The following is a 21182-nucleotide window of genomic DNA, read 5'->3' on the forward strand; positions in this document are numbered from 1 at the left end:
AATGCACAGAACCAGATGTCGTTTATGTTAATTAACCAAACGAAAACTTACTACAGAGTAAACAGGATTGGTGAAATCGCTAAATCAAAAGTCAGTGTAAATATGATTTACTGAAAAGAATCCATGAAAACAAACATTTTAATCATCATTATATCTTTGCGCTCAAAACAATACTTGCTGCCTTTTAAAAATGGCGTGAAAATTGAAGGTTTTTTGACGCTATGTAAGGTCAAATTTGATTGGCTAAATAATTTTGGATCCTAGCCCCGATAAATAAATTTTGTAGAAAGCTGGAAGCTAAGCTTCGATTAAATTTTTGGATGGATTCGGAGTTTTAGGTTGTTTCTCAGTAAAATCCTAACGTAATACCGGCTCGCCGTGGCGAGCCGGCAATACTACTACCGTCAATGAACAGGCTCAATCAAACCGAGCCTGCAACATTTTCAATATTGCCGTTTTAGACGTTCTTAAGGTACGTTGTTTTTTTTTCTATTCTATAGATTATCAACAATAGCGTCTGGTAAATACGAGACTTGGATGTAATAAATATTTAATTGTTACGAACTTATAATAATAGCTATTTTTATACATATGTATACCTTTTTACGAAATACCGTTTAGTAACCTAGTCTCAGTGTTATATAACAACACTAGCTTGATACTACAAACGTTTCACCTCAATATAAAAGCAATTCCGCCGAGATTTTTAATACTATTTTCTATAAAGTCATCACTTGTCTGCATCTGAATATATGCATATAAATATTCCTATCGGGTTTTGTATCTCCTTTAAAACGGAAATGTCTTTATATATGCTGAAATTACGATAAATGGATACATACGTATATGTAGATTGTTGCATATGATTTTGTATGGTTCTTATAAATGGTAATATGAATAGATCGTCTCCACCGGTATTATGTAAATGTGCATCCAAAGGAGATTTTTAACTGATAGGACAATAAAGCTTTCTAGTGTTTAAAGTTTTATGCAGTTTTGTTACAGTGGTATAACACAAAGTCACTGATTGACCTGTGTGTGCAATTGATCTGGCAATGAATAGAAAAGGCGGAACTTAAACTGGGCCATTTTTTACTAGAGCAAATCATCTTGTATCTAATAGAATTAAAGGTATGTATCCTGTATGAACAAATTACGACACAGGACAAATGCATGTATAATATCTTTTTAACACAAGAAATTACGTCTTTTCAACAGAATTCCTAAAGAACGTCCAAAACTGCAAAATTTAAAAATGTTACAGGCTCGGTTTGATTAAGCCTGATCATGGACGGTACAGGAAAGTGCAAAGTACAGTCCATACACCCCAGCGCCTAAATCTAAAATTTCAGTGAAATGGTAAAATTTTGAATGCAGAAAAACATCCGCAGAGTGTTCAAACGGCAGTTATCATGTATCCTCAAATTTGATACATTAGTGCCATGTTATGAAAAGCGGCGTATAGTCCCCGCCGAATATGTAAAATGAAATTTCGATATCACGTATTATAATCCTTAATAATTATGTAAACGTTGGCTCGAGTAAAATATCGTGGTCTACTGCTCTATTTTGTAATAGGGTAATTTCTTACATATTATCAATTTGTTTCTGATTATGTCAACTTTAAATGCAACGTTTTAAAATGAGCGATGAACTTATTCAAAGGATATCGGACGCGAAGTGTCACATATCTAGAAACACTTTAAAAGAGTTCAGAGAGCATGGGAAACTTATTACTTTTCTTTACACTATTTTCAAATAATGAAATTGTCTTGCAATAACTTGACAACCTATATTCAGTCAAATTGAAGTGATCTTTAAGTCATCACGGATGGAAATGAAATGAAGTTCACGTCCAATTACACGAATATGAAATTGGTCGGTGCTATATTTCATACAACATTCCTTAAAACACGATGTAATTAATGAAATTGGCATCGTCTAGAAATCTCATTTCTTTGAAACATCTTCTTTCTAATAAGTAGTATTCACCAAAATTGGATGCAGATCACTAGACAAAAAGCTTATTTTATACAAACAAATATTTATGTTAAGATGCTAAATCTAATTTTGCTCGAGCTAAAATTTCTACAGCAAATGAATAGTAAACACTATACATAACACTTTGGCTCGTTTGTAAGTATATGAGATTGCATTGTTTCCTATGGAGGGATAAATTTACGCTTTTAAAGGTAATAATTATTACAAATAAAAGTAAAGCAATACATTATCATTGTGTCTGATTTCGATGCCGTATAAGTCTGGGGTTCATCTTTGCAGAATATGAGGACCAAAGCCCTTATCCAAGCAATATGTCCAGGAGATTTCCGGACATGGTCCTTTTTTGCACCGGCGATTTGTTTTTTCTCTAAAAACGTAGATCGACTGACAAATTTGAAAGCAACATAAAGAAGAAATAACCATTTTGAAAATAAGATTAATATTATTTCGATCGATCACGATACAGTTGTCTTAAATCTTTATAAAATGTAATTAAGAAGTGTCTGAAAAACGCGCTTTAGAGCACATCCTTACAGGAATTGACGTCATGCACAGTTAGCCATTGCAAAATGAACGCTAAGTACTTAAAACAAATGTTATGATCCAGTAGACTGTTTTAGTTCAAATGATCTTCTTCACAGCAATATAAGGCTCAAAGCCATACCGTAAGGAAAATGATATGCAGAGGCCCGCGTAAAATGGTAGCTTTAGGGACAGGCGATTAGAGAGGTCTCCCTTACACAATATAAGGCCCAAAGCCCTGACCCAAGCAAAATGTCCGGAAGATTTTTGCGTGGCCTGGTCCTTTTCTGCACTGGCGATTTGTTCTTTTTGTATATAAAGTGAACAAATGTTCGGGGAAAAAAACACAATTTTTTTCGAGCCAACCGTTTAAACACCATTTGTCTGACTCCTTTGCACGTTCAACTTTGTACTAGTTTGGAGAATCTTCCTTACACAATTTAAGGCCCAAAGCCTTAACCATGCAATATGTATGGGAGGTTTTCGCGTGACATGATCGTTTTCTGGACCGGCGATTTGTTCTCTCTGTATATTAAGGGAAAAAACACCATTTTCTCGAGCCAACCATTTAAACACCATTTGTCTGATTCCTTTGCAGATTCGATATTGTACTAGTTTGGTTGGTCTTGCTTACACAATATAAGGTCAAAAACCAAATCCCAAGCAATATGTTAGCAAAATTTCAGCGTGGCCACGTCGTTTCTCTCTCTTAGCATTTTAAATATTTTTGATATGTCTATTGAATTTGAATTACACAGTATTTCTGTACAAACAGAAATTTCTGTTCAAAGATTGCCACGAAATATACCTTTAGAAAGCACTTACTAAACCAGTTATAATGCATCTTTTTGTTTTGTTTGGTTCTTCTTTCTGTCCAGTGCATTGATATCTATACTCAGTCCAATATCATTTTGTCATTTGTTGTGATAGGGACTTGTAACATATGTCATTTTTCTACAAAATATACTTCTTTAAAGCTTTCGTTAAAACTATTAAACTCTCTAAAATGATGCAAGATAAAAAAGTTTTATACACTCAAGTTACGCGTTTTTATTTTCAGATTGGTCTTATATCGTATCTATCTATATGATATTTCACTAAGTTAATTTGTGCTTAAGCTGGTACTAGGGGTCTAGGACGGTAGCTTAATTACCATCAAAGTTTTCAGGTTTTATATACTTTTTTATCAAGCTGAGCAATTTCATGAGTATTTATTTTATACGTGAATTCATCAGTAGATATATAATTCTGTATTGACATTGCATTGAATTGAATTGTTATTATATAAGATCTATATCTTCATCAAAAAATAACTTGAACGCCATTTTGTTACGTTACTTTCAAGACAAATATTTCTTAGTTTCATAGGTTTAAATTGTAACTGTTAAATCCATAACAAATAAGCAAATTATAATTTCATTTTGATTGCATTAATACTTGGTTATCGAGTATATGGTGGGATTTGATATTTCTGCTGAATTAGGCAATATTTCGCTGAGATTTTTGCATTTTGCCATGCTCTACTCTGGACCTGATAAAACTTAGATGAGTAAACAGATGCCGCTAGTGTGTTGTTTTCACTTGAAATATTGTTCATTGCTATATTCATATCAAAATTACGCACAAGAGATGAATACAGTGATTATTATGTTTAATAGCACGTACAATTTCAGTTCAATTTTGATAATTTTTAAAGACACTTTACACGTTATTTAAGATAGTCTTACATTAAACTGTAAGCATTTTATTAACATAAATCCGTAAGAATTCTGATGTTTATATTACAGTGTTTGCTCTGTCCACATGTATTATGACTGGTATTTGTTCAGCGTCCCTCTTTCTTTTAGAAGGAGTAAATAATCTAGATGCTGTCACAGGAGGTAGTTTAAATGAAGTTCTACGAACTCTAGCAGATTCGGCTGTTGATGGTACAGAATCGAATCCAAGTGCTCTTTCTCGCCTCACAGGCATACTTGGTCTATTTAGAATCGCCTCTAGAACGGGTAGACACATATTAATGTTCATGATTCTACCGTCTGCTTTGCTTTCAGCAAGAATTCTTTTGCATTCCTTCATTTTCATGTTCTGATAACTATGGTCTTTCATTATAATATCAATTTCTCCCTTCAATGATTTTACCTCTAGACCTCCATATTGCCCATACCTATCACCGGCATTATCAATCAGAAGCTCCGTTTTACGTCTTTCTAGACATTTTTGAACACCTCTTACATGAAAAAGTGATTTTTTAAATGGTCCTGAAATGTGCGTGTATGTATCTTCCGATAGTTTATGTTCTCTGGCAAACTGATGTTTTGTTTTAACTAGTTCAGTTTCTAGATTCCCTTGTGTCAAATAAAGCTGTTTTCTGTTTCTCGATAATTGTTTTGTCAGTGCAACCAATCGCATTTCAGACAGTTGAGGTAAAACTGCTTGCACTTTGGCATCTGTTGAACAGTATGGCCGACCGGAACTGCTGTGTAAAATAGTCATCGTGGGTGCTGATTATCACATTAAGAACCTGAAAAAAGATTATATGATGATCACAAAACATTATGAAAACTGTTACCAAAATCACAAATAAAATAATTTAAGTTTGATAATAAAATTGTGCATTTCGAAGTGTTGAAGTATTTTTGTTATACATCTTCCGCCGTAATTTCTAGAAATTATGTAGACAATTTTGACAAAGCAACAGATTTTAATATATTTATGGCAGCGACGAAAAATTAATAATATTGGTCATTACACTGATAAAATTATAATATTTAAGGACCCGGGGTAACGTTTTAAAAACATAGTGAATATTCTTGAATCATTATTTTCACGAGGCAAATACGCAACTGTAATTGTAAAATGTTCTTTAAAGTAGAACAACTGTACATTAATGCTATAGTTTTGTCGAAAATAAGGCAATTCTTGACTCAAATTATCACCATGAAAACACCTGTAATGTATCAAAGTATGCAGGAATAACTCCGGGGTAGAATTATAATATCAAAAATGTTAATTCAGTCAAAGTATGCATAAAACAACATGTCATTTTATTATGAATATTAATACAAATACATTTCCTAACTGAATATTTTTCAATTCTGAAAATATTATGAGATGCCAAAATTTTGCTCAACGGACCTATTGCAAAGCTCCAAGCAGTAAAGACTAAGTTAATATGTTTTTTCTCTCTTTTCAGAGCATCAAAATTAACATTATCGTATGGAAATCTGCCATTTCCTCTAGACAGAAATATTAGCTGAAATTCACGCCATTTGCCTATAATTACCCAATGTCATTTTGATGTTTATTCGAGTGAAAATATTATGACCATTTTCCACGAGATACATTAAGTACGAATTAAAGTAATCTGTGGACTAATCCACCAAACTAAAAATCAAACGTTCAAAACACGTGGAGATTAGAGTAGCTTAGAAGGTCAAGCATATATTAAAAATGAAATAAACAGAATAATTAATGGCGTACCATTTGCATAATGTTTTATTTCCACATTTTTCTAACATTATGTTTTTTATTCCACATTTTTTGTTAGGCCATTCCGAAAGTTAATCTTGTTTTCGAATGTTAATATTTGCATTCAGTTGAATTTATAATACTTCAGAAACATGTTATGTTAACAATCCTTTATGTCAAACTAATATTTCTACATTTTACCTTATGAACAGTTTTGTACAATGACATTTCAAATTCATTTAAAATGTGCAGAATATCGAATTTGAACTTTCTAGTGTAATAGTTTTTATCGATACTTAAAAGAAATAAACTAGAATTCAAAAATTTAACTAACTCGTTTTGATGAACATATTGTCTAGGATTTGATACCTAGAAACAAAGAGTATAGCAAAAGATGTTGGTCCAAGTTTTTACAACATAAGCGATTCGCCCTTCCCTCATATGTTTTATTAATCAGAAGTGACGGCATATAAAATAGACGTTGTATGAAATAGAAACATATAATAAAAATAATTAGATAAGATACATTATTACACGGCTATTTACAAAACAAACAAAATTATATCCACCAAGAACTAGAAGTATTCCATGGAGAAAACCGGAATCTCTAAAGAACGCCCAAAAAAGACAAAATTGAAAATGTTGTAGGCCCGGTTTGATTGGCCCAATGGGCGGGTCCCCTCGGAATGGATATTCCAATCCAAACCGCAACATATGACAGATATTATTAGTTCATTTAAAGTTGTGAAACTAGTAAGTGTTTACAAGTTGTTGTCGTTTTAATTACAAAATAACAAAACAAACAATAGGCTATAAACAACATTTCCCCTGGAACAAAAAATAATGTCGCAGCGCAGTTGGTCAAGGGTTGGTCAATAAGAGACATGTAATAACATACTTTATCACACACCCGTGCCGATTTTGCGACTCCGTAAATATGGTATTGCACGGCCTTGCATATATTTTGACGTGACGTCATTAGCGTTATACAAACATAGTGTGAAGAGCGCTAAATGTAAGCGTTATACTATAGGCGCGTGAATGAAATATGACTCTTATTTCACTTTAAACGGTCTTTATTTTGGGTATGTGATAAATAGAATATTAAATTCATGTAAGTTCCATACTGAATTTATCGCACTCGTTGAATAAAATAATATTATGCTCGCCAGAGGCTTGCATAATATAATTATATTCAACTCGTGCAATGAATTCAGTATGGAACTTACACTCATTCAATATCCTCTATTTATTACATGCCTTTCGGTGGTTTATAGAAATATGTCAGTGATATAAAACTGGTAATTTCACTGTTTGAAACAGTGAAATTACCACTTTAATAATTTCACTGTTTTGAATTTAAGCCCCTCACGTTGTTTCAGTGAAATACCAGCGTGCACAGTACTAGGTACCAACTTAATGACGTGACGTCGTAAATGACGTCACGTTGTATTATTATTTGGCGCGCTTTTCATTCAATATTAGGTTTAATGTCTTTTTAAAACGTTTCTTTGCATGCAATAAAAAGAAAATTTGTTTAGTTTAGTGTAAGATCGTTGTGAACACCAAAAGTTCATATTTCACTCGTGGCTGCGCCACTCGTGAAATAAACCTTTTGGTGCTCACTCGGTGAAATATATAGAGAATAATAGGTTGGTGCCGTGGATGGAGAAAGTTTATCTGGCGAGGCGGAGGAATTTATTAGGTGAGCCGAAGGCGAACCCAATAAATTCCGGAGCAGAGCCAGATAAACTTTCTCCATCCACGGCACCAATCTATTATTCTATTTATCCTGTCACCGTTTTTTTAAAGAATTTTATTAGGCAAACTACCTTTAATCACACTATCGGAAATGTTTCTATATAAAGAAAGAAGGCCCGAAGCGTGCATTTTTCTACAACAATGCACTCGCCCTTCTTATTATCTCCCTTGAGGGCGCGCGCCATTTTGTTTGAAAAATGTGATAAATAAAAACAATTTTTTGTCGAATTTTGTTGTGAAAACTATCTAGAATGAAAGAAAATGGTCTAACTAAGAAAATGAATTCGAACACCAATATCTTTTATTCAGTCGTTGACGCTGTATAGACGTTTAAAGTATTGTTTACGTGACGTCACAATGTTGCGCCAAACAGCACGTGCAAAACAATCAAATCAAGTACGCTATTTTAATGTCGCAAACGAGTTAAGTTTTACATTTATTTCACTTATAATAATTTTTATTTCGCTTGAAAAATTATAGAGTGAAATAAAATAAACAAACAAAGTTTTATCAACGTTTCCAAAATTCGTTATTCTACACACAGAAGATTTAACGACAGATTTTATATTTTCTTATTGAAAAGTAGTCCGGCCAACATGCATACCACGTGATCAAGTGCCGTAGAACAGTAAAAATATACGGCACCTTGTTATCGGGCCGAAATTGATACAAGTGACAGGATAAATTCCGATCTTACACTGAACTAAACAAATATCCTCTATTTATTTCATGCTTTCCAGTGTTTTATTGTAATATATCAGATGATTATATTCTGATAAACCACTAGTGAAATTTATAAAATATAATTTTCACTGTAGCCGGACTATATCTGAATGCGAATGAAAAGAAAATCATAACTGAATGGAATAACAGGCAGAAATAAATGCCATCATGCGTAAATTTTGCTTCTTTAGGATAAGTAAGTCGATGTCACCATACATTATGTTAAAAATGTAACAAAATTAGAAAAATTTAACAACTTTATTTCAAAATTGTTGATGTGACGTCATGATGTGATGACGTCACAAAGGAGAATGCGCGACAATACACGGCAAAATCAGTAAAAAGTACTTAAAATCACTTAAAACGCATGAAATAAAAAGAACATTTATTTGTTTTACATATAAGATTGAAATATATTTCATTCGTGAACACCAGCTATTATATTTTCACTCGTGGCTACGCCACTCGTGAAAATATTGCATCAGGTGTTCACTTAGTGAAATTATATTTCAATCTTACATGCAAAACAAACAAATATCCTCTATTAAACACGTCAATTTACTTTAAATTTAAATTTACTCAAGTAAATATTAAATTAAATTTTAAATTTAAAGAAAATTAGGAAAACGCTTAGCTTTCTTCTGTTTTACGTTGTTATACTTTCATAGTTGCCTAATCAGCGTAGATCAAATAATAAAATCATTGCTATAAGAAACTTGCTTTTTCATATAAAACAGAGGAAAACTTCCTTAAAACTTATGTTTTTTTCATGTAAGCTTTATACACATCGTCAAGGTCATAGCACAGAAGTATTTCGTTGCAGTCCGGATCGGAATATCCCTCCTATGGGTACCCTCCCTTTTTGCAATAACGAGGCTGATCGAGTTGTCATCCATGGACGGGTACCTGGGGGACTGATATTCCTATATACCACAAACACATATCAGTTGTTTATTTTTGCATATTCCACTATATTTTAAATATATTAGTTTAATAAAATTAATCATCTATAAACATTCAATATTTTTACAGTATCGTATAAAATTACAAATTCATTAACAAATTTCATTCTGAATCGCTCCAGATTGACGTCATTTTAATGCACGCGCCACATCTAGCATCCCTAATGTCGGATGAAATTTCCGGCATAGGTAACACTTACAGAAACACCAGACTATCCGTCATACCGGCATACTGCTTAGTGAGTCTCCAGTACGTTTATGGAGTTTGTACTGCGTTTACGAGGCATTCATAGGGCGTTCTTATGGCGTTCTACGGCTTCATATCCGACCTTATGGAATCTACAGCGCTTTCTTAGACTGTGTACTATGACGCTATGTCAATCATGAAGCGTCCTCACAGCGACTGCATTATGACAATTGTCAACGAACTTATTGATCAACCATTGTATAAATGATATTTAAGTGAATTTAGAATGTTCTGAGCATCGTCTATACTGTTTGCGAATGACATATACATATATATTTTGTGTACATAAATGTTTTATTGAGATGATAAACTGGAAATATTTTTTTCTGAAATTCTTGTATGTATATTAACATTGAAACAATTGGACGTTTGACAAATAGATTTCTCCCTCATCCCCATCATAGGTTTTTGAAATTCGTTTACAAAACTAGAAATAAGCAGGGAAAATAATATACGAAACGCATAGCTATGTTCAAAACATACAAGCTGTAATATACATGTGCCTAATATTTATTCATAAGTTTATGCCATGTATAAGTATTTACAGAAAGATTAAGGTCTTGTAAATGAACATTTCTTGAATCTGATGTTTTAAAGATTTGACATAATTCTACGGCTTGGCTCATCAGACTACATATTAATCGAACTGAAAAAAATATGATTAAAAATATGTTTTAGATTACACATTAAACAACTAAAAGTATAAAAGGCATTCTGGCATTGCTATTAATTAGTTAAACAAAGAACGTACCTGTTTATAAATTATTTCTTCTTTGATATAATGAATAAATCTGAATAAAACTTGTGCAATCCTTTTATCATTTCATATAATTCTTCAACAATTATTAAAAATAATATGCTTATATAGATACTACAGTAATTTCCTAATTGAAATCTTATATTGTCATTCACGAATTCTGATCGATAAATAATAACGTCAGACTGCTTATCCAAACACGACCATAATCATAATCTTTTGATCCGATAATCCTTTGTTAGCGGTGCTTTCATTAATCTGAGGTTAATTTCGGCACTCCGATTAACCGATTACTGAATTCATATGAGCCGCGCCACGACAAAACCAACATAATGGGTTTGCGACAAGCATGGATCCAGACCAGCCTACGCATCCGCGCAGTCTGATCAGGATCCATGCTGTTCGCTTACAAACCTTATTACAAGTAGAGAAACTGATAGCGAACAGCATGGATCCTGATCAGACTGCGCGGATGCGCAGGCTGGTCTGGATCCATGCTGGTCGCAAATGCATCACGATGGTTTTGTCGTGACGCGGCTCATATTTTGTATTTTATTTCTCTGCAATGAAAAACAAGTAAGCCAATGATTTAGAATTCATTTCTCTGCAATGTATTTTTTTCCGAGCTGGAGCTTGTTTTAATAAATATAGCAGCACATTTTCAGTATGATAATTATGGCCATTCGTAAACTAGAGCTACATTTGTAGTTGGATAATTTAATCATGTACGAAGATTGAATTTTATCAGCACGAAAAGCTAGTTTATGCTTTAAATCCTCCATAACAAATATCAGCGGTATTATTTTATTAATCTGTCAATTATGATTATATGTTATGTACATGTATTGTCCAAGATCAGGATCGCAGTTTAGGTCGAACTCGCGAAGAAAATAGGGAAAACAATACACATGATGATTTGAATGAAAAATGGGCATTTTTGTTGAATAAATTGTCCCAACAGAATCTAACTGGGAGGCAAAAAGCTTTACAATCCAACTTTTCTTATAACCGTGTAGTTTACGAGGATTGCTATGGAGTATATAAGCAATGTTTTGAAATGTCACACTAGTTGAAATCGTGATCACGTCTGCGATAACACATTTGCCAAGTTAATTGCCTGTGGTTCGTGCCCTACTGTTCATAAGTATCGTTTTCTCTTTTTTCTTTATCTATGAAGTATAATCTAATGAAAATGGCTGAGTGGTCACTGTTGTGGAGCAAAACAAAAACATTAATCAGTGAGGCTGATGGTGTCCATTGTTGTATTGTATTGCTTTGTATCGTATCGTATCGTATCGTATAGTATCGTATTGCACTGTACTGTACAGTACTTTACTGTACTGCACTGTACTGCATAGCATAACATAGCTTAGCATAGCATTGAAATAAAACATACTAAAGAAAAACGACAAAAATATTAATACCATTTAATTTCATAGAATTGTTGAATAGCTTCGAAAACGCTTAAATAATTTTTAAAAAAGCATGGCCGGGCACGGTTTCGATCTTACGACACGTACGTAGGTCACTGTCCTATTGCCTATTAATGAGCTCGGGTCAATTAAAATTAAAAATAAAATGCATAACAGAACATTACCTATAAGTAACATGCCAAAGAGTAGATGACTATAGAAGCAAACATATTGTTATGATTTCAAGAAAACTGCCAATATTTATGTGCGCTTCATGCGTCTTTCGATGTTAAAAGTTTATGAAATATAAGGGAAGTTATCATAAAACACCTCTAAAATAGTTGATAGCGCCAGTGATCTCCCCTGTGATACATGGCAGTCAAAATAGTGAAAAGCAAGAACGTTCAAAAATAATGCAGTTTGAGTCGCTCGTGTGCAACAAAATAGTCACTCGCCTGTTTCAATAACTTCTTCGTGCTTGTCAAAAACTACAAACGCTCTTTTTAAAATTATGATCATTTATTTATTCAGATGTTAGCGTTGAACTGATAAAAAACCACAAAACAAAATTCATTTTATAACAAACCGCTTGTAGCTGGGTAACTACGATGTTTTAAACCTACTGTATGGGCTGTTTGCAACAAAAAGTTGATACAAATAAAAAGTATTTATTCCTTATATTGAAAAAAATATATTCATAATATGGTCGATATAACTGATTAAAATTGCTTATTTATTTTTACCGTAAGAGTTTCAGTTCTTTGTGATTTTGTTACAAACGTAACCAATAACAGGAATATCAGTATCAAAAAGTTAAATAATTATGCTAACTTTATTGTTTATATATGGTAAAATAAAAACCCTCCCATGGATACATTTATTGTCTATATGATTCAAGTTGGGTTCCATCATCAGTATTATTCTCGTGCTGTACGTCATCATCAGTATTGTGCTCGTGTTTTACGTCATCATCAGCCTCGATTCTGTTTTCACCTGGCAGAATAATGTTCTCGGGTTGCAGGTCATCTGGTGTTTTGCTGTCATCTGTTTTGTCCTGTGGTTTGAAACTTGTGGAAGGAGTTTTGTCAGGTAAAACCATTGGCCTTACGGAAACATTCCTGACCGGTAATCTATCTTTAGATTTATTGTTTTCGTAGTGGCAGCAGTAACACCATATTGCGGCAAAAATTGCTATAAAACCAAGTAGGGAGAAAAATCCGACAAGAAGTCCAATTACACGTGCATCGCCGCTACTCTGAAATTAATTACAATCAATTATGTTGTTAACTTTCCCATGATTATATTTAATTAAAATATTCTCACTTGTTTGAGACATTTGACATAAAAGACACTGTCTTCCATTTTCTCGTTTTAAAAAGACAACAATTTCATATTGTCTTTTAAAATGAGGAGATTGACAGATTCAATCAAATTGAGTTTGTCATTTTAACCGCTATAATTTTTTCCATTTCATTACTTCGAGTGATCTCCCTTTTCAGATTTTTCATTTCATTCTACTACTGAAAATCATACGACAACCATATATAGATCTTACAAACACAAATTTATTGACAATCCATGAAAGATCTACTCTCACCACAGTCGGTAGAAGCAATAACTATTCTTAAAAATAATCTAATCATATACTTTTTCGCTTTTTAATTACTTTATTTGTATAAATTTTAATTAACTCATTACACATCAGCGAAAATTACACAGGTTTCAGATGCTTTGTATATTAGAATAAAATATTGTAACCATTAAAGTTGTGCAAAAATAAACGTGTTCAAAGAGTTTTATTTGTACTTTTATGACACATGATTAACGAACAGAGCATTGACTATATATATCATAGATATATAGAATTTAAATAAAAATATGTCTTTAAGAAATACCTGTTTTGCAGTTTCTTGTGCTGCTTTGTCTGCAAAATAAATTTTATTTAGTTTGATATTTAATCTGAAAATGTTAATAGAAAAAAAAATCAAATTTATTTTTATCATGAATTATTAAATTATTATAACCAGGAATGACGATAGTAGCTCAAAAAGTATGAAACCCCCATTTCACCTATCAAAAAATACCAGCATAAATATTCAGTAAAACTTAATAAACTTAATAAAAAATTATATTTGAAATTTACTTACTACTTACATTTAAATATCCAAAAGCTAACGACTAAGAACAAAACGGCATTATATCTCTCCATTGATACAGTACAATTAAAATAAAACTAGGAGCATATAGTCTGAAGCAAATGTTTCCTTACAAATGAAACGTAGCACTATTTGTGCTAGTGTCCTAGATGAATTACCTGTTATTCATTATTCATTTTCTTCTAAAGGAAGTATCTTAAAGATTAAAGTAAACAGTTCGTAATATTTTATAAACTTAAGCTGGCTCAGTAATCTGATACATCAAAACTGTACTGACTATTTCTTTGGTGTTTTATGTGTTTTTAGTTGTTTGTGACATACATTTGTGATCTCTCAGTAGAGTTAACCAGCCAAATATAAAAACAACACATAATATAGTATGACTATTTTTGCAGCCCATAACACGTCTTTGCATAGGCCATTTTACAAGATATAGAAATTCTTATATTCACAATACGACGTGCGCTAACATTACATACAGTGAGTTGGCCAATAACGGGTCACTAGCGAAACTTTTAGTGTTTATGAACGAACGATTCTTAGATTCATATATAAATGTATAATGATAAGAAGTATTTTTATTCCCCTTTTACTGTATACTTCTTGTGAATTCATATTTTGAATGCATCGTGGTGTATTTACCGTTTCCAAACCCTTTGTAAACATGCCAATAGCGGGTCAAATCGGCCATTAGCGGGTCATGTGATATACGAACGGGGGTTTTCTCAAAACATTAATTATCTGTCAAATTCTTCCCTTAACCAGGAAAATATTACACAACTATGTGTTACCGCTGAGTATTAAAGTGAAAAGGGTACCAATAAGTAAAGAATCCATGTGGCAGCTGCATGATTGTGGTAAAAACAATAAAGATTATAATTATGCTAATCTAGATATCTGCTCAATGAATTGTAAATTGTGTAGATAACATATTTATTTCATTTTCAGGGTTACAGGGGACAAAGCAGCTCGTCGAAGCAATTTTGTGCACATTCTATGTAAAATTCCATTAAATTAACTGTAACACAAGTCTCTTGTTGTGAATCAAAAGCTCAAGAAATTTGCATGTTCTTCTATGTTGTCATTATGTGGATACACTTTCTAAGAATAACAAACAAAATTGTCAACTGATTTTCTCTTATTGAGTACACTCTGTGATATAAACAAACAAAATTATAACAAAATACATGTAATGATGTAAAACAATATTGACTACATCATTTAACAATACTGACTTGGTTCAACGTCAAACCTAAAAAAAACACATGTGAATAATGTTAAACAATATTGACTAGATCATTAAACAATACTAACTTGGTTCAAAGTCAAACCTAAAGAAAAACCCATGTAATTATGTAAAACAAAATTGACTCGATCATTAAACAAAACTGACTTGGTTCAACGTCAAACCTAAAAAAACAACATTTAATTATGTAAAACAATATTGACTTAATATCATTAAACAATATTGACTTGGTTCAATGTCAAACCTAAAAAAATACATGTAATGATGTAAAACAATATTGACTAGATTATTAAACAATACTTGCTTGGTTAAAAAAAATATGAATTTTCAGTCACTTACAGGCACATTTTGTGTATGAAAGATTAATAATTCTGTCGAAAGAGTTTAAATATGTTGTAATATGGATTTATATCATATGAGATGCTTATCATCTGATAAAAATACCTTTGAATATAAAATCATTGTGATAAAGAAAGTAAATAAATACAAAATACTAATTAACTTTTACTGTGCTAAACCTAAGCAAAAAGGAAACTAAAAATGGTTCAGAAATATGACCAATAAGTAACTTTTGGAAAGTGCAAAATGGACATTAAAAATAACTAAGCTTTGAAAAAATAAAGTGATAGCCTTAAAATAACAAGACTTTGAAAAAAATAATGATAGCATTGTTAGGCTTAATTAGCCCTCTGTTTTTTTTTACCACTGAGGAGGCTGCATTCTGGGCTGGACTACATTGAACACTTTTTCTCTTTCCCTTAGGCATTAGAATCTGAAACAATAAAACAAGTAAACAAATGAGCTTGTCATGTCATGATGTGAGTATAATGACAAAGAACAATAACCAAAAGTCCGGGAAGGGGGGGGGGGTGATTACAAAAATATTCATGCTAGAGTGATAAATCTATCACATGTGATGTGTGTGTTAATAAGTAACAAACATTTGAAGATAAAAGTAGATACCACAAGAAATGAAGAAGTTGTAATAATAATAATAAAAAAAAATTATTAAATTTTAAACAAAATTCTAAGTTCAATTGTGAAATAATTCTGTAAAAAAATGTGTGCTAAAGTAATAAATTTTGTCATACATCCTGTGGGTGATGATAAAATACATGTATTTGAAGTTTAAAATGGATAACTTAAAAATAAAGAAGTTACTGTACAGTTAACAATAATATTTTAGAATCTAGTCTAGAACGATAGTATTTCAATGTTGCAGCAGTTTATACTACATAAAACACCATATTTTAGCATGGACTGCATAATTCACTTGCAATAATAACATAAATAAATTAAATTTTATATTTATTTGTATACAAACCAAAATTTGCTTTAAATTTTCTTTTCTAAAACCTGTTGAATAACTTTGAGGCGGTCTCTTCCTGGAAAATAACATGACCCGCTATTGGACAACGTGATGCAATTTGATTGACCAGCGCTATCACTATAATTCCTCATGCACTTTTTAAATGGCTGCTGCTGCAGATAGTTAACATATTGGGCATCAAATACCTACCAGCTTTGATCATATATCTTTTGGGGTTTTTCAGCAATAAAGCAGCGACTGCGAATTTGTGTTGTTACTGGCGCAATATTTCGCGACAAACGGAAACGCTTGGTAAAGCATCTGAATGAATCTGATTAGAATTATCCGGATGTTTACTTTTTTTTTCGCTGTCGATGAGCTAACATCCAAATGCACATGACTGTTAGGTTATAACACTTTTAAGTTCAAAACATTAAATAAAATAATTTATTAAATTACTGACTGACCCGTTATTGGCTATGATCCGCTATTGGCTAACTCACTGTACATACTCTCCTGAACAAGTGTGTAAAAGCTGTAAAATGTTGCCAAATACTTAATTTAACATTTAAGCATGAAATGGTACTCTAATCACTGGTACAGCGGGAAATGGAAACTTGAAAGGTCACCTATGTTGCATTCCATGAAAATAGGCCCAATATCCCACAGTGAAATTAACGATCTAGACACAATGGGCGGAACTAAATAAGAGGGACCTAGAGGTAGTGAAGCCTGCATATCACAGACAGTTACTGAAAGACAAATTTAGATGACAGACAACTTTAACTAGGGTGATTATAAACCATTCAATAAGGAATAATTCGAACGACCTACGAGAAAAAGATGAGAATAAAAAAATAACAGAAACACATCAACAATTTCTAAAAGGGTCGGAAATGCAACATCTTTGTTTCTGTCTCGCCTTTAGAAACATTCACAGATTTGTTTATACGCCGCTGATTATGAAACTTTCAATATGAAACTTTCGTGTCGTGTTATTCTAAAGTCAAACATACTTTTGAAAGATTTATTTGATAGTGGTATTTCCCTGGCTCCTACAAGCTTAAATGTGAACATACTTATTATGACAGCTAGTATATGTCAACAAGTGAGTAGAATGTTAATCAAGAGTGCATTTCATGTGTTTTTGGTCGGCAGAGATGTTCATCTTGAGGTTGTAGTAAGCCAAAAGAATAAACCACTGAAAACGATTTGAATGCTTGTGTCAGATATGTATGTAACTTGCATTTGTACGTGTAATAAGCTTACATATAAATGTATTGTGTTTCATGTTTCACAGTTCATGTGAGTGGGAAGGGAGAGTAACAATACAATTATGAACATCATGATTTCAACACAGTTGTCTCCTTCTAATAGAATTAATTTATGAAATAATAATGAAATAATTTATTTTATACAAAAGCGTCATATATCAGAACAAGTTTATTCTAAAAGTTGTTGGTGTGTTGCGAAATTTCTGGGTTTATTATAGGTAAAGCCTCAATTTCGTTTTTATTTTAAGTGGTATTAAATACCAACAAGACAAAGCAACGCTCACAGAACGCAGCCTCTGACAAAACCAAGCCAACTCAGATCTAACTTTAAACAAAATCCTCAGTTAACCCAACAAGTGTGTAATAATATTGTCCGAATTCACTCAGTAGTCTATTTCTACATTTTTATCTCTATACACCTGGGCAAGACTGAATGTATGTTGTTTGGTTTTAAATAAAGAAAATAAAATCTATTTCATGTAATGATCAAACAATAAAGGTTTCGTCTGCAGTTAAATCACTTGGTTTGAATATCGTTTGTTACCTAAAAGGACAAAAAATTGTCAAGAGCATTTTTGTCAAAGGTGAATGGAAGATTACATTTTCTATATCGTTACAAAAAAAAACGTAACGTTAATGCAGAAATAAAAACTTTGTGAAATAAATTAAAACAGAATCATTCAATTAAAACATAACTTCATACAGCATTATACAATACAGTATACATAGAATATGTATCTACGCATGTGATACAAAAATTATCATTATTATCATAACAAAAAACTTGATATGAGAAAAAAAACAATATATATAACGGCCCTATAATTAATATGCTTGAAAGATGACAAAGCTATACATTTATATATTTTTTATTGCGTATGCATTAAATCGTGTAGAAATTACTTGTGTACAATAACAAATCCTAGTATTTTATTGTGTTGTGATATCATATACATGTATCATGATCAAGAGAATTGTGCAACCATATGTCATACTGAGGTCTCCATTTAGTACGATCAGTAAGGTGTAAGACAACTGTTTTTGTTGTATTTAATTAGATGTTTTAACACAAATCAATTTATTTTATTCTCAAAGACTAGACCATTTTTGTCATTCTAAATCATTTTTCTCAAAATGCTTGAAATTGTCTAATAGACAACTTGTTTTTCAAGACTAAGCTTAGACAAAAATTTCAAGCAAATTGAGATGTGGTGAAATAAACGGGATTTTTAATGTTTGTGAATAAAATAAAAATGATTTGTACTAAAACTTCTAATTAAATCGAATTAAAAACAGTCAACTCACATTAAATGGCCACCCTTAAACGTTTCCGTATTAACTTAATGCTAGATCTCTATTTACGTCTTGATATTGGTAAGTCTTGTTGCGGTTGTGACATTTGATTACCAAACCAAATGCATACTTGTAACTACCCAAACCTCTTCTCTCCTCAATGACTGGAACAAAGGATGTTTGGTTAATATCCTGACAAACATTAAAAAACCCGTTTATATCCCCGACTCTTTTCTCGATATGCTTGAAATTTTTGTCTGTAAATCAATAATAATTTTGATAAAAGATTGGAACCTTCATATATAATTGTATATGAGCTCTTAACCCACACGAAGTTAATATAACTGGGATTGAATGATATTTTTGACCATTTATCCCCGGTCAATCTCTCTCAAGCAAAAACTCTCATTAATAGTTATTATTCAATCATATGGGCTCGAGATATTCAAAACTTACCAAAATTAAGAACATACAGACTGCTCAAAAGGGAATTTAAAACTGAGGAATATGTATTATTAAACTTAAAGAAAAACGAAAGGTCATTATTAGCCTGTAGAAGATAGACACTGTACACTGTGTGATTCCGGAGCCATAGAAACAGAGACACGCTTCTTACTAGAGTGCAGTTTATATTCAAATGTTAGAAATACTGTATTTGACAACTTATTAACAGACAATTCATTTGTAAACCTAATGACCGAACACTTAATGACAAAATATCCTCGTAAAATGTCTAAATATATTTTTGCTGCCTATATGTGTAGGCGAAACCGAATTCATTCATAACAAAACAACAAAATAATGACGATGATAATAATAAATGAAAAAAACTACCTACGAAACTCTCCATAAAGCTCCATATAGAGCGTTAAACGCTTGTAGCCCTTGAAATATTGTTTGTAAGCATTAACCAGAATCACGTTACACTTTATATTTGTTTATACCATGAATTCTACATTCTATGTTTTATATGATGCATTATAAAATCATTACATTGGTGACTTATAGGCCCATTGGGCAGGGTGCTATAATTGTACACATACGATTGTTATTTGTATTTGACTATGCACATGTCACAATAATAAAAAAATTACTTACTTACTTATAACTAATTTCTTAAATAAATGTGTCGCTTTAAGTGTAATTAGCCAAGTGTTTGTCAAAACTGTGAACTGAAAATGTCAATAAACAAATGATTAATAGTTGAATTAGAAACATTTTATCTTTTAACTATTTACGTAATTGATCATTTACATGTTCATAATACAAAACACATTTTTGTAAAAAACAGAGTATCACTTCCTTCTGGTTGCCCGATGTATGGGTACTTTGCTAACTTAAAGAGAAACACTGTTAATTAAAATTTGGCAGAGTATATATATTTCGCTATCTTAAAGAGAAAATCTGTTCATTGTACCAAATATTTAATGTTTATTGAAGAAGTATTTCATTGACTTTGGCAGTGTTTAATGGTTTTACATATATACAGATTATTATTGCATTTAATTATTTTATTTTTTACTTGTACCAAAAATACTTCAATGCTTACTCAATATGCACTTCATTGAATGTGGTAAAATACATACTTGGTCAATTAAAAGAGAAAAACAGTTCATTGGTCTCATACAATCTGTAACTGTATTCATCACTTTTTATATACCAGAAATATTTGAGTGCTTACTGAAAAAAATGCATTTCATTTATTAATGTAAAGGAAGAAAGATGACATATTATTGCCTTTGCACTAATGCTCACCATTTGTATACTTAGTATATGGGATGTGTATTTGATTTTTTTTTCATCATTTGTTGCTATAAACATTTTCACAATGTTTAATGCTGAATAAAATCTATTGTCATATTGTCATTGTCATTGTCATTTTACTGCCGAGAGAAAAACAGTTGTGACCCCAAGTATATCCGTGTACATAACTCGAACTGACTGTTTAATGATGGTATAACCTTTTATGAAATAAACCGATGTACTAAAGTGTCATCTATGATAAGCAATAAAGATAATATATAACCAGTCATCAAAACAACTAAAGATTT

The 21182-nt window shown here is 31.8% G+C and overlaps 2 protein-coding genes across 2 annotated transcripts; both read right to left on the minus strand.

Moving 5' to 3' along the window:
- Nucleotides 1-3829: 3829 nt before the first annotated feature.
- Nucleotides 3830-10586, minus strand: LOC132742299 (uncharacterized). The gene is made up of 2 exons (XM_060730664.1): nucleotides 10436-10586; nucleotides 3830-5044 (listed from the first exon to the last, which is right to left on the minus strand). Exon 2 carries the CDS (start codon nucleotides 5014-5016, stop codon nucleotides 4300-4302), a length of 717 nt encoding a protein of 238 aa, XP_060586647.1. The 5' UTR covers nucleotides 5017-5044; nucleotides 10436-10586; the 3' UTR covers nucleotides 3830-4299.
- A 1794-nt stretch (nucleotides 10587-12380) lies between these two features.
- LOC132742300 (uncharacterized) lies at nucleotides 12381-14117 on the minus strand. Its single transcript, XM_060730665.1, has 3 exons — nucleotides 14008-14117; nucleotides 13749-13777; nucleotides 12381-13108 (listed from the first exon to the last, which is right to left on the minus strand). Exons 1-3 carry the CDS (start codon nucleotides 14060-14062, stop codon nucleotides 12731-12733), a joined length of 462 nt encoding a protein of 153 aa, XP_060586648.1. The 5' UTR covers nucleotides 14063-14117; the 3' UTR covers nucleotides 12381-12730.
- Between the last annotated feature and the right edge of the window lie 7065 nt (nucleotides 14118-21182).

Source organism: Ruditapes philippinarum, unplaced genomic scaffold (assembly GCF_026571515.1).
Source record: "Ruditapes philippinarum isolate M1 unplaced genomic scaffold, ASM2657151v2 ctg1193_1_1_1_1, whole genome shotgun sequence".
Taxonomy (NCBI): domain Eukaryota; kingdom Metazoa; phylum Mollusca; class Bivalvia; order Venerida; family Veneridae; genus Ruditapes; species Ruditapes philippinarum.